This window comes from Mytilus galloprovincialis, chromosome 1 (genome assembly GCF_965363235.1).
Source record: "Mytilus galloprovincialis chromosome 1, xbMytGall1.hap1.1, whole genome shotgun sequence".
NCBI classification, from domain to species: domain Eukaryota; kingdom Metazoa; phylum Mollusca; class Bivalvia; order Mytilida; family Mytilidae; genus Mytilus; species Mytilus galloprovincialis.
This window is the reverse complement of record NC_134838.1, coordinates 107740269-107754362: the sequence shown is the minus strand read 5'-3', so window position 1 is coordinate 107754362 and position 14094 is coordinate 107740269. Positions and strand designations below refer to the sequence as shown.

Below are 14094 nucleotides of genomic sequence, written 5' to 3'. Positions count from 1 at the left end.
ACTAAGGATTTTCTTACCCCAGGAGTAGATTACCTTAGCCGTATTTGGCACAACTTTTTGGAATTTTGGGTCCTCAATGCTCTTCAATTTTGTATTTGGCTTTTTAACTATTTTGATCTGAGCGTCACTGATGAGTCTTATGTAGACGAAACGCGCGTCTGGCGTATAAAATTATAATCCTGGTACTTTTGATAACTAATTATATAAAAATAATGCTAAGAGAAAAAAATGCGAATAGAGTTACTGCTCCTTTTACAACTGTCTTAAAGTTTATAATTTGTCGTTAGTGTATCAGATACATATTACAAATACACCCTGTAATCAATTAAGGCCTCACATTATGTTACACTCAAAAACGTCTTTGACGGTGTACACATAAAACAATATGATACGTTTAGTACCAAAATTACTCGGGAAGTTTGCAGCAATATTGAACTGGGTTTCCAGTTATTTTGAATCTACCTTACTGCCATGTTCTATTTATACTCACTTAGTAAATATTTATATTCGATTGCATATATGTGCAGCTTCAGCTAAATTTAAATTTCATTAGTTTCGATTTTTAAAATACGTGTCAATGCATTAGTGTAATATTACGACTTTTATCGTCTTTGACCATGGTTGACCTACCTATTTGCACTGATAAGTTAAGCGAAAGTAGTCACGTTTTTTTAGTTTTGTGTTCATATCGTAAACAAGATCGCAAAGGCCAGTAAAAGTAAGTACATTTATATAGAAAAAAGTAATAAAAAGTTTTGAAAAACTATAATATGTAAATTATTTATAACAATTCAACAAAACTAAAGTCCATTTAGGTAAAGCAGTAAATATTACGTGATTTTTCAACACATTTGAACGAATTCAGATTAACATGTCTCAAAGGTTTCATTCCGGTCATTCACTCTATAAAAGGAAACTTGTAGACTTTGTCGCATTTTGAATATATGCAAATAAAATATGTGCTACTTAACGCTTAGCAAAAAACGATCAATAATCACTTAGAAAATAAAATTCTGTAAGGTCTCTGAATATAGATGTTACATAGAAAAAAATAATAAGCAATCTAATATACCATAATCGATAATAAGTATGACGTGTTATGGATGAGTGAACCATATATCTGTAGTTGGTCATTTATAATCAATATATTATCCGTCGAATAAATTGTGCAATTAACTTATTTGAAAGCGCATTTCAGGTTACAATTTGCATATACATTTACCAGATTAATCCCGAATTTATTTTGGATAATATTCAAATATACTTTTTAGTTCAGCAAAGCAAATGCGCCAACAACCAAAGATTTCACTAAAAGTTAAGGAATGAATCAAAACATATTCACAAAGACAAAAGACGTGTGAAATCTAGCGATGAAATTTCATCAGTGCAATAGACTCATAACTTCTAAAAAGCACAAAGAAAGTGCTGTAATTGCTGCTCTTCGTCTCAAAGTCACAACGAGGCCTTCTTCGCGAAACATAACTGTTCTATTTTTCTCTTTGTATTTTTACATAATAACTACTCGTTCTTGTTTTAAACAGACAGAGAAGGACCAAAAAAGTAGAATCAGCATACTTGAAAAGACAATGCCGAAAAAGGGTAAAATTTGATAAATCCTTTTTCCAGAATAAAAGTTGTCTTTACATTAAGAACTATATGCATACAATTACTGTAATGCAATGTATTATCTGAAAAAGGTTTTGCTATTCTATTACATTAACTAGCACTTAATTGAAGGTCATAATAACTTTTGCAATAAGTTTATGTATATCATGGTCATAACCATCTTTCAGGAAGTCTTATAGTTATAGTCGAATATCTGAAAAACTCATTGCGACATCTTAAAGTTAGGACAAAATGCTCAGATTAAAAGAGCATAATTAACCATCGACTAGAATAAACAGATAAATGGTCAGCTTTGCAAGATCTACAAACAAAACAAATCGTTTGAATCGTAAATCTACCCTTTTCTGTTTCTTCAAATATAGATATTATTATTATCATTATTAGTAGTAGTAGTAGTAGAAGTACCTTTAAATTGCGATATTTACTCATTTTGGCGTTGTTTTTGTTTACTATTGTACAACAGATATACAGATGTGTGACATTTGAACACCGGTATACTACGTTTGCCTTTATACAGACATTAAACAAAGCACAAATGATTCAGTACGATTCTACAAATAGGACAACATGATTGAGATGAAATCATCAATGATAAAACTAAGTCTTCATAACCAAGCGTTCAAGTTGAATAGAGTGGCTTCAAGGGGCAATTAGTTCAATATTTTGTTGTACCTCGTTTTTACTTTGTTTAGCATTGCTTTGTTTTCACAAAAAAACAATGTAGCTTGAATATGCATTTATTGGTGTTTATTTAAGGGTTAAAAGAGAGAATACAAGCTGGTGATAATATCATAGTTGCAGAAGGGTATGTTTTTGAATTGGAGAGAAGAGGATATTTACGTGCTGGTTGTTTTGTTCCCGAGGTTGTGTTAGAACATCCAGAACAAGTAAAGGCTGTGCACGAGGAGTACGTACATGCCGGGAGTGATGTTGTGCTGGCATTTACAATAAATAAGTTTCAGTCAATATTCAAATTGTAATTAATGTTAATTATTACTTTATATTAATAGTTATTTAAACGGAGACAATGAGCGAGGTAGAAAAACAAATTTGAAATTGTCCTATACCTTGACGATAATATAATTTACTTAATATGGTTAAAAACATCATTATTTTATGTTGGTACGCCAAAATAATGCATTAAGTACTAGCCACCAGAAGTTAAGCGTTCATCATCTCGTCAATCTTAATGTCAGTTAGACTACGGAATGGAATATGTCCAGATGGATACTTATCTTTTCAAAAGTCAAACTTGTTGAAATAATTCGAAATTCAAAACGATTATGTATGAATGCTAGTGTTTCATGTTAATTACCGTTACATAAATTGATACGATTTGTAAAATGTTGCTTTCACAATTGTGTTTACAAATCTTTAAAACAATCTAAAGATTGCAGATATTCTCAACATATTCAAAACTTTTTATTTCATGGATGATATCTCGTAGCATTAAAATCTAATATATAGTGAATATAATGTTGTTCACAACCCACTGAATCATGTATTAATCGTCATACCTTCTTGGATCTTTGGAAAACATATTCTCATAAATTTAGATGACATAATCAGGGCTAAGTAAATGAATGATTGCGAATTAAAAAAAAAAATGCTGATTTCAATAAGCCTTAATAGTAATAAAAGAAATAGACTTATCATTTGATACGCCAGACGAACGTTTCGTCTACATAAGACTCATCCGTGACGCTCAGGACAATACAGTTAGAAAGCCAAACAAGTACAAAAATGAAGAGCGTTGAGGACCCAAAATTCCACACAATTGTGCCAAATACGTCTAAGGTAACGTATGCGTGGGATACGAAAATCCTTAGCATTTCGAAAAATTCATAATGTTGCAAACAGTTTATTTATAAATGACCATATAATTAATATACGTGTTGACTGCTGTGATGGTGATAACCTCGGGGAAGAAACGTTTAGTAGCAGTGGCATCGACCCAGCGGTGTAAATAGTTATCAACGGTCCATGCATATGTTATAGTCATTTTCTATCAGATGCAATACTGAATAAAATATTCTCATTCACTTCCGTTTTAGGTAATTTATCTGTTAATGATTCATTTCTGTAAAACTTTTTTTAATCTTTCATTTAGTTTTGTGATAGTCATTTATTCATTCCATGCGTAAATTTCCACGAATATTACGAAAGCTCGAACTACAAAAATAATTCTTTTTACAATACGTAGATTGAAAAGTTTTCATTCGTCACCTTATGCATATGATACATACACATTGCATTAGAATTTACAGCGCATCAGAATAAGCCAGACTTTCCTTGAAAGGATTATTTAGTAACAGTGGATTAGAAATATTGACTGTTCTCGTTCAGCATTTAGCCTGCTCGTTCTGTGAAGGTATCCGCTTGGTTGTAAGAAATATATCATAATACGTTGCTATGTCTGATCAATAAATGCGACATCCCTTTAAATATGTTTGGGGGTGTATAGATGACCTATCATAACCATATCGATTGTTTTTCGTGAACTGATTTATTCTCATGACAGAAACATCATGATGGTGGACTCTTAGTAATATCTTATTTTTTGTTTTTGTCATTTAAAGAATTCGGAATTCGTCATGCATGGACGAGCATATGTAGTTTCCACTTAATGTATTTTGAAAAAATCAAACTATTGACTATTTTGGAGCATGTCAGTAATACTTTAAAAGATTTACTGAAGACTGTTTGTTGACCTGTCAAGTCTTAAAATGAATGTTAGGTTTCAGTTTGTGTTGCTGTCAAAATTTTTGAACTTTTTAATTTATTAATACTACAAGGTCCCATTTCCCATCATATTCTTCATTTCCAGCGAAAGTCAAGTCAATCAGAGTCAAAACGACATTGAGGTGAACAGCTGTTAACCGTAAGACGTTATATAATTAAACCATTTGAATTAAGAAAGAGGTGCATTTGTTTAATTCACGTTTTTTTTTTTGTTATCCTTTTCTAGTATTATGGCCACAGAGAGAAGCTTAAGCTAATTGGAAGAGAAGACGAACTTAAAAGTTTGAATATAAAAGCACTTCGTCTAGCAAAGGATGTAGCAGATCGTACCAACGCTCTTTTAGCGGGAAATATCTGTAATTCTACTATATTTAAGAGAGATTGTCCTGATGCTGTAGAGAAAGCGAGAGCTATTTTTAAGGTGAAATATTAAATAAAATTTCTGTATCAGTTATTCATAAAAAGGGGTTGAAAGATACCAGAGGGACATTCAAAAGTATAAATCAAAAATAAACTGACAACGCCATTGCTAAAAAGGAAAAGATAAACAACAGTACACAAAACAGACATAGAAAAATAAAGAAATATCCGGACCGATCAAACTGAAACGTGTCACTATATAAAGCTTGCAATCAATCGTATTGCTGACAACCTTTAGCAGAAAAAATTAATAATGAATATACGGAGTCTGTCTCCCTACCCCAACCATAAAATCACAAAATATAATTTAAAATATTGACTAGCAAAATACCAGTACTACAACTGATCATTGATATTAATTATTTCTACTGAAGGTTGTCCGCGATATTATTATTTGCAAGCTTTAGATAGTGTGATCGCTTCTGATTTTTCTTTTGAGTGTGTTTTAATTTAAAGAGGGATGATGGTATTAAACTTGGAAATTCACGATACTGGAGAGCTCCAATCTGTGTTTTTCCTCGGATTTGCGAAAATCGGTTGATGTCACACCAAAAATATGAGTTGTAAATTCTTCATGTTCAAATGACGACAGTTAATGAATGTGACTTACAGAATTAGACTATTTTTTATTTTCGATTGATGAGTTTGACTGTCCCTCTGGTACCTTTTGTCCCTCTTTTAAAATTACAAAATTATGCCAACTTGTCTTGTTTAATTTAAACATATTTGCATTATTGAAACAAGATGAAAAAAATCATTATTATGCCAGAGCACCTTAATACTATGACTGCTTTTTGCTTCCTGTGTACTTTGTAAATGCTACAAATGCTGTACAAGATAGGTACTGTGTTTCTCTTGTAGACAAAATAGCAATTCTTTGCATAGAAAGCAAATTTTAGTTAATAGCTTCTGCAAGTTGGTACAATACCATACTATATGCGTCTGATGCCAAGTTGATACGTGGCTTCTTAACAGCAACTAGTTGTATAACAGATACCTCGTCTTTTTTTACCAAAAGGAGTATGAAGTTGCTACTATATTTTATTCAAATCAATATTCATTGGCGTCCTTTAAAAAATGAGACCGCTTTCAGTCTATTAGTCACATTTGTGAGTGTTTTTATGAATCTAAAGAGAAGTGTTTTGGTTTGCATCTTGAGTTTATTGACAATTTCATAGTAAATTCCATCGATGAGATGATGTGACTACTGATTAGCGTAAATTATAGTATAATTTCACTCCCAGCAAAAAAGTGTAGGGTGTCTTTTTCTAACCGAGTTTTATAATATCTCGTGTAAGTTAAGTATTAACTCTTATCTTATCTTGTAATTTCTTACGACGAATGAAACTCTACGATGCAAAGATTATCTTCTATCACGTAATAGTTTAGAGTTTGAATTGTGATTGATATAGTTATATTTATAAATTTACTGTTTACAAATTTTTGAATTTTTTGAAAAACTAAGGCTTTTCTACCTCAGGCATAGATCACCTTACCTGTATTTGGCAAAACTTTTAGGAATTCTGGTTCTCAATACTCTTCAACTTCGTACTTTATTAGGCCTTTTTAACTTTTTTAGATTCGAGCGTCACTGATGAGTCCTTTGTAGACGAAACGCGCGTCTGGCGTATATACTAAATTTAGTCCTGGTATCTATGATGAGTTTATTGTAGACTAAGTTGAACTAATCCATCCTATCAAATTTCCCATAAAAGATACTAAGATACTGTTTAGTCCGCGTCATATCTTGACTTACATCTAGAAAGTGACCTCTTTCATACGATTTGGTTAAGAACAAAACTTTACGACAAAATAGAAGTTTCAATTTCCCAATTGTAAACTTTCCATCTCTATATAATAACAGTCAAGCAGTGCTAGCAGAAAAACCATCAAGATTAAATAAAATTCTAGAGTTTGAGTTTTCTATCATGATTTCTTGGAAATTATGTTGCTGCTTACTTATGCATCTGTTAATTCTTGGATTATAAGAAGTTTTAAAATTGAATACAATCCCTTAAAAATGTACAGAAGGTATCATTTTCTAGACCGTTTCACAAATGATGACGAATTTACTCATCACAGGTACCAGAAATAAATTTTGTATTATCTCCAGACGCGTTTTCGTCTACAAAAGACTCATCATCCAAAGACGTAAAAAAGAACAGGCTCCTATTGTGTTACCACAGTCCAAGCCTCCTTTCTTCGAAGTTTCACTGATTTTGTATTTACATTATTTGATAACATTTCCTTTCCTTTTTCGTATTTGGTCTTGTTATTGTCAGTCTGTCTTCAACTTATGAGTTTGGAAATCCCTTGGTATATTCCGCCTTTTCTAAATTAATGATAATAAATTAACCATTATATTGCTATGACCTAATCACAACTTATTATATGGATATTCAACTGTCTTCGTAACTTATAGGAGCAAATAGAATGGGCTATATCTGAAGGAGTGGATTACATTGTTGCAGAAACTTTTAGTGAATATGCGGAGGCAGCTTTAGCCTTAGAATGTATAAAAGAATACGGAAAAGGTAACTATTTGAATTTTTGATAATGATTTTCCTTACTGACATCTCATTCTCACTGATTCTGTTAAAGTATTTTCATACAATCGTAAACTTCGGTAATGTCACATAAAAGATATTTTAACTACGAAGTGTGGAATATAGTCAACTATGACACATATATTCCTTATCAGTCAACCAAATAAATGGCGTCCTTTAAAACGTCTTTGCTCAATAGTTTCCTCGACAAAAGTGACTTATAAGATGCGTAGTCAAAAAGATATTCGTATATATTGTTTTTCTTAAGTATCATCAACCGATTACAATTTCACGCCGTCATTATATAACGCATTGTCACAGTAAAGGTTTGTGAGCAATTCGCAAAATTACAAAATCATGCACGAAAGTCTTTTGAAGTTATTCTCCATTAATATTATTTTACTGCATACTAAGCTAAATGTCTAGATTTTAAAAGAGGGACGAAAGATACCAGAGAGACAGTCAAACTCATAAATCGAAAATAAACTGACAACGTCATGGCTAAAAATGAAAAAGACAAACAGTCAAACAATAGTACACATTACACAACATAGAAAACTAAAGAATAAGCAACACGCCCACCAAAAACTATGGGTGATCTCAGATGCTCCGAAAGAGTAAGCAGATTCTGCTCCACATATGGCACCCGTCGTGTTGCTTATGGGATAACAAATCTGGTAAAAAGTCTAATTCGGTAGATCACATTCATGAAAGGGAAGGGGGTTGTAGTTATGACGTTAGGAACATATCCGATATCATCTGTGAAACGGTTATTCAAAAACGCTCGACCAACTCGTGATGGCGTCCATAAAATTTACGAAGGGATAATTTCAACTTCACCATTTGGAACTTTTGGTTTAATAGCTTCCTTGTGAGCAGCAACTCTCTATCAAGAAAAATCATGATAGAAATACAAGCACGGGTATATCGTATCAATTGGGAGATATGTACCCCGTATGCAGGTGCTGCTGGAATGTTGCTTCTTAGAAATAAAAAGTTCACAATTCGAAAGCTGAAATCATCTCTTGTCGTAAAGTTTTGTTTTCAACCGACCCTCATTGTCAATTTGTAAATGTAAGTCAAGATATGAGGCCGACTTAACTGTATCTGTTGTATCCTTTATCTCTAGTTCGATGGGATAGATGCGTTCAACATAGTCACAAATTTTGAATTATTTAGTGAGAGAACATCATCTATATAATGTATAACATACACTTTATAGATGATACATAAAAGTATGTCGTCTATCTATTTTATTTATAAGTTCGCAGTCAAACCATTTTATAAAAACGTGTTCGTTGTACATTTTATAGTTCCTGCTGTTGTTACAATGATAGCACGTGTCGAAGACAAAACAGTAGACGGATTAGCATTTGGTGAGGCAATGAACAGGTTGTACGCTGCAGGTGCTGATATTGTAGGACTAAACTGTGGAAGAGGACCGACTACCATGTTGTCTTTGATTCGGGACATTCGAAAAACATACAAGGTATTTTGAAGGCTTAGGTATTTTTAACCTGTGAACACGAATTGTATTATTTGTGACAACGATTTTAATCCACAATGCTGAATTTTGAATATGTTTTTGGGATGTTTAAGTTCTGTAGATGTGTCAGCTGTTTGTGCGAAACATCATTTAAGTATAAGATCTTATCGTATATTAAATATTTTAGTAACAATAACTACAATTCATAAATTTCGTGCGTCCGAAGCTATTTTCTGGAGTTCGACGGATTAAGAATTACATGTGTTTTTGCACTTTCTGGCGCAACTTACTAAGACTTATTACTGGCATTAGGTAGGTCCGTCATTTCATTATTACATTTTGTGAGTATTCTGTCAGGAACATATACTGTTCCCATGTAATTTTTATAGATAATGGATCGACAAATGCTCTCGCTTTCACATATTTCAAAATAGAAACATACATTTACGAGATTAAACAGACATTGTTTGATGGTATAAGACACATTATGATTTATTCGAAAAAGATCATATCTGACTTTATTTAATTCCTAACATATTCGTTTCCCCTTTTATTTGCTATTACTGAACCAATAGCACTGATAAATGTATTTCTCTTAGTAAAAAATATGCATTTGGTTTGGCTTCTTGTTATCTGTATAGTTTGGTAAATTTAACAAATTATTATATAATAGGGTCCCATGGCGGCACTTCCTGTTCCTTATAGAACCACTCCAGATGAGCCTACATTTCAGTCTATAATAAATCTCGAAACAGGTAATTTTTGAAGATGCAACAAAATACTTACATATTCATTAGATATGTGTTAAAGAAAACTTTGTCACGAAGAATAATGTTTGTTCAGAAAACTGAGTAACTATATATATATAGGAAGATGTGGTATGAGTACCAATGAGACAACTCTCCATCGAAGTTACAATTTATAAAAGTAAACCATTTTAGGTCAAGGTACGGCCTTTAACACAAAACCTTGGCTCACACCAAACAGCAAACTATAAGGGTCCCAAATATAACAAGTGCAAACCATTCAAACGGGAAAACTAACGGTATAATCTATATTAAAACGAGAAAAGAAAAACACATATAAACTACATAAATAGACGACAAATACTGTACATCAGATTCCTGACTTAGGACTGATGCAAACATTTCCAGCTATGTTAACTATGTTTATTTTCACACATTAGTCGATGAGGTATGATATGTATTCCATGTATGCTATTTTTCACTTGATGTTCCTCTCCTGTAATAAACAAATTGCTCTTTCCCTTGGACTAATCCCTATTTGGTCACATGTGTTGTTTTTTATATCAACATAATTAAAACTGATCCTTGACTACTAGACAGTATTTCAAATTATCCTAGATTTTTGTACAAACAAATCTGTTTCATCATAGTTCATCTCTTATATCGAAATTTCCATAAGTGGATTTCAACTGGACCATTCTCACACAATTTGCGTTAAAGAAAATATTGCTCAATCTTTAAGATTGTCATCATGCTTTTTTATTTCTTTCCTATCATGACTTACTTGATAGACAGTTGCTACTTACAGTGCAATTATTGAACCAGGGATTCTATAAATTTACAAATATTCCAGCTATCTCTAAGACAGTTGACATACATGCCATCATGATTCAATACACATGGGCTATGCCATAGAGGAAACACATTTTTTAGTTTTTTTATGTATTATTAAAATCGGGTACTTCACAAATTTAATCGTGTAATCACCATAGGACAGGTTTGTGTTCTTTCAAATATATGATACATAGGATTTGCCTGTTCTAAAATATTCTATTTGTTTTTCGGGCTTAAAATTAAATAACCTTTAACGAGTATATGGTGCTAACCATGTACAGTTATTGATAGCTTCTATTTTGACATTTTTGCCCATTATGTCTGTTTGTTTTGTTTATCTATCGTTGTCAATATAATGGAATTGTACGCGACTGTCATACAAGTTAGAGGTTAAGCTGGCTATGAATAGTTATCAAAGGTACCAGGATTATAATTTAGTACGCCAGACGCGCGTTTCGTCTACATAAGACTCATCAGTGACGCTCATAACAAAATATTTATAAAGCCAAACAAGTACAAAGTTGAAGAGCATTGAGGATCCAAAATTCCAAAAAGTTGTGCCAAATTCGGCTAAGGTAATCTATGCCTGGGATAAGAAAGTCCTTACTTTTTCGAAAAATTCAAGGTTTTGTAAACAGGAAATTTATAAAAATGACCACATTATTGATATTCATGTCAACACTGAAGTGTTGACTACTGCGCTGGTGATACCCTCGGGGACGAAACGTCCACCAGCAGTGGCATCGACCCAGTCGTGTAAATAGTTATCAAAGGTACCAGGATTATAATTTAGTACGCCAGAAGCGTGTTTCGTCTACATAAGACTCATCAGTGACGCTCATATCAAAATATTTATAAAGCCAAACAAGTACAAAGTTGAAGAGCATTGAGGATCCAAAATTCCAAAAAGTTGTGCCAAATTCGGCTAAGGTAATCTATGCCTGGGATAAGAAAGTCCTTACTTTTTCGAAAAATTCAAAGTTTTGTAAACAGGAAATTTATAAAAATGACCACATTATTGATATTCATGTCAACACCGAAGTGTTGACTACTGGGCTGGTGATACCCTCGGGGATGAAACCAGGATCAATCCATCATTTTCGAATAAGAAAACGCCCATAACAAGTCAGTAATATAACAGTTCTTATCCATTCATTTGAAGTGTTTGAGCTTTGATTTTGCCACTTGAAATGGGACTTTCGTTTAATTTTCCTCGTAGTTTGGTATTTTTGTGATTTTTCTTTTTTCTAAATGTTCCTGTCACATTTTGAATAGAACACAATGCTTTTGACAGTTGAGGGAGAAAACCATTTTTTTAAAACAAAATTCAGTATAAGTTTGTGCAGAAGTATGGCTATTTTCACCTAAAATATACACAAGAAATTATACATGTTAATTTCGAGTCCCCAAATTTTAAAATAAGCTTGTTTTTGAACTCAATGAGTAAGATGTCCCTATTTACAACAAGTATGTGCAGGGATGTATTTTTCGCACATATAATTGCTAAAAACTACTTGTGAAAATAGTTACCTAGCTTACATGATGATAACGTTAATTCTTTGCAGTCTTCCCGATAAACCACTGTAAGATGACAAACTAGTTGACGGGAGGGTACATATTGTTCCAACAGGAATCCCATATTTAATATTGGTATGTTGAAAACCATTCACTAGACGTTACGAATACAATGTCCATCAAACCTCCAAATCTTGATGATGTTGTTTTTAAATAACGTATTAAATCTCTAGTCACTTTGTATTTGTTTGGCTTTTTAACTATTTTGATCTGAGCGTCACTGATGAGTCTTATGTAGACGAAACGCGCGTCTGGCGTATAAAATTATAATCCTGGTACTTTTGATAACTATTTAGTATAAGATCCTCCTTATCTGCAAGAGCTGACATAGGAAGATATTTTTGTAAAGAAATGAGGAATATTTATAGACAGCAGAATAGATTAACATTTGGTATACACAATTTGTATTCAAACTAAGAGAAAACTCTTAAACAATATAGAAATCATATTTTATGTAAATGAACATTACTCATATTAACTTTAAAATAATTTGGTCGACTTTTTCTTAAATTGGGTTTCTACAAGTATCTGTATATTTCAGATATTCAGACTACAGAGTGATGTACAATTGTGTTGATTTAATTAACAATAACCTTTATTCTAGGAAAACAAGCCTTTCCCGAAGATTTAACAGCATTTCACTGCAGTAGAACTCAAATTCGGAAGTTTGCAGAGGAGGCGAGGGAACTTGGAGTTCAGTATGTTGGTCTTTGTTGCGGAAATGCATCCCATTTCATGAGAATAGTTGCAGAGGTTTATGGTCGGACACCACCTGCAAGCAAATATTCGCCAGATATGTCGCAGCATTTCATATGGGGCGATAAAAACTTCGATAGCTATCATACGGAATACAGAAAAACGTTGGCTCCTAAATAACAAGACTCAATACATGTTTACACTCGTCTTCTGTCAACAAATATGTAAACAGCAAAATGTAAACAGCTATTTAAAATTAAAGTATTTGAATAAAATTGTTGCCAATATTTATTTTTTTTTTAATTTCAAAATTTCACATTCTAGTAAACAAATTGTTTAAAAGTGTGAGCATTTTTAGGAGTATCAAATTATAAGCCTTGGTATCTTTGATAACTATCAGGATCAGACACCTTCTTCTCCAGCATGTCAGCCTGTTTTACATGTTACAAACTACTTTGAAGTTTCTAACATGTTTAATGAACATTTTTCATTAAGTACATCTCTAGCACATCTCACAAGAATGCCTTCTTTTTTGGTCAGCAGCACACCAATGGTCAAGGAAAATTCCCACCATATCTTAATATTTTCTTCTTCAAGTGGCAATCTTATTGTCTTTTCTCTATCCAGGTTGACACACTTTACATAACATACTATTTGATTTTATTGTTGATTTTATTTTTTTTCGTCCCAAATATGCATAAATTATGTTATAAACCGAACATGAATGAAATATTCTATAAACAGCTGAACATAAATACCATAAGCGGTACCATTTTATTCTGTCCAAGTGCGAATTTCGTAAATCGTGAATGAAATATTCTATATTCTTCTAAAAAGTGATGCACGAGGCCAAAATATTTGAAAATCCAAAGCTTATTAAAAGAATTAAGAGCTATATAAACTTAAAGGGACAAAAATCATTACCAAAGTCGGGCAAAGTATCAGAGCTTTGCATGAGGGAGATATTGTACATTCCTTGTTTTTAGATAATTTCAAAAACATTTTAACAGCAAATTTTAATAACGTAAAATCGTATGGCTATTGAGATGGGGATGCGCTCGGGAACTGTCACTCCACCACCAGAGGCATCGACCCAGTGGTAGGATTAACATAAACGGTACAAGACGAGCATTTCGTTTATCAAGGTCTCTTCAGTTATAGTCGAGGCCAAAATAATTGAAAATTGATTATGACAAGAAAATTCAAAAATAAAATGAAATAATATAAATAGTTTTTTTTTAAATTGACTCATGCACATGATGACTATTTGTTTTGACATTATACCTTTTTAATCAATTTAAGTTTTTTTTTACATGTACTTTATGGTAAGCGAAGAAAAAATGAATATCAACTTCTAATATAATGTAAACTTTCCCAAACCCTGCCTTTTTCTATTGAAAAGTTGTTTCTCAAATTAATTTTC

The 14094-nt window shown here is 32.4% G+C and overlaps 1 protein-coding gene across 1 annotated transcript; it reads left to right on the top strand.

Moving 5' to 3' along the window:
- The first annotated feature begins 608 nt into the window (after positions 1–608).
- Positions 609–12946, top strand: LOC143049745 (betaine--homocysteine S-methyltransferase 1-like). The gene is made up of 8 exons (XM_076223459.1): positions 609–718; positions 1542–1599; positions 2383–2573; positions 4595–4789; positions 7211–7322; positions 8648–8823; positions 9494–9575; positions 12580–12946. Exons 2-8 carry the CDS (start codon positions 1587–1589, stop codon positions 12849–12851), a joined length of 1041 nt encoding a protein of 346 aa, XP_076079574.1. The 5' UTR covers positions 609–718; positions 1542–1586; the 3' UTR covers positions 12852–12946.
- The last annotated feature ends 1148 nt before the right edge of the window (positions 12947–14094 follow it).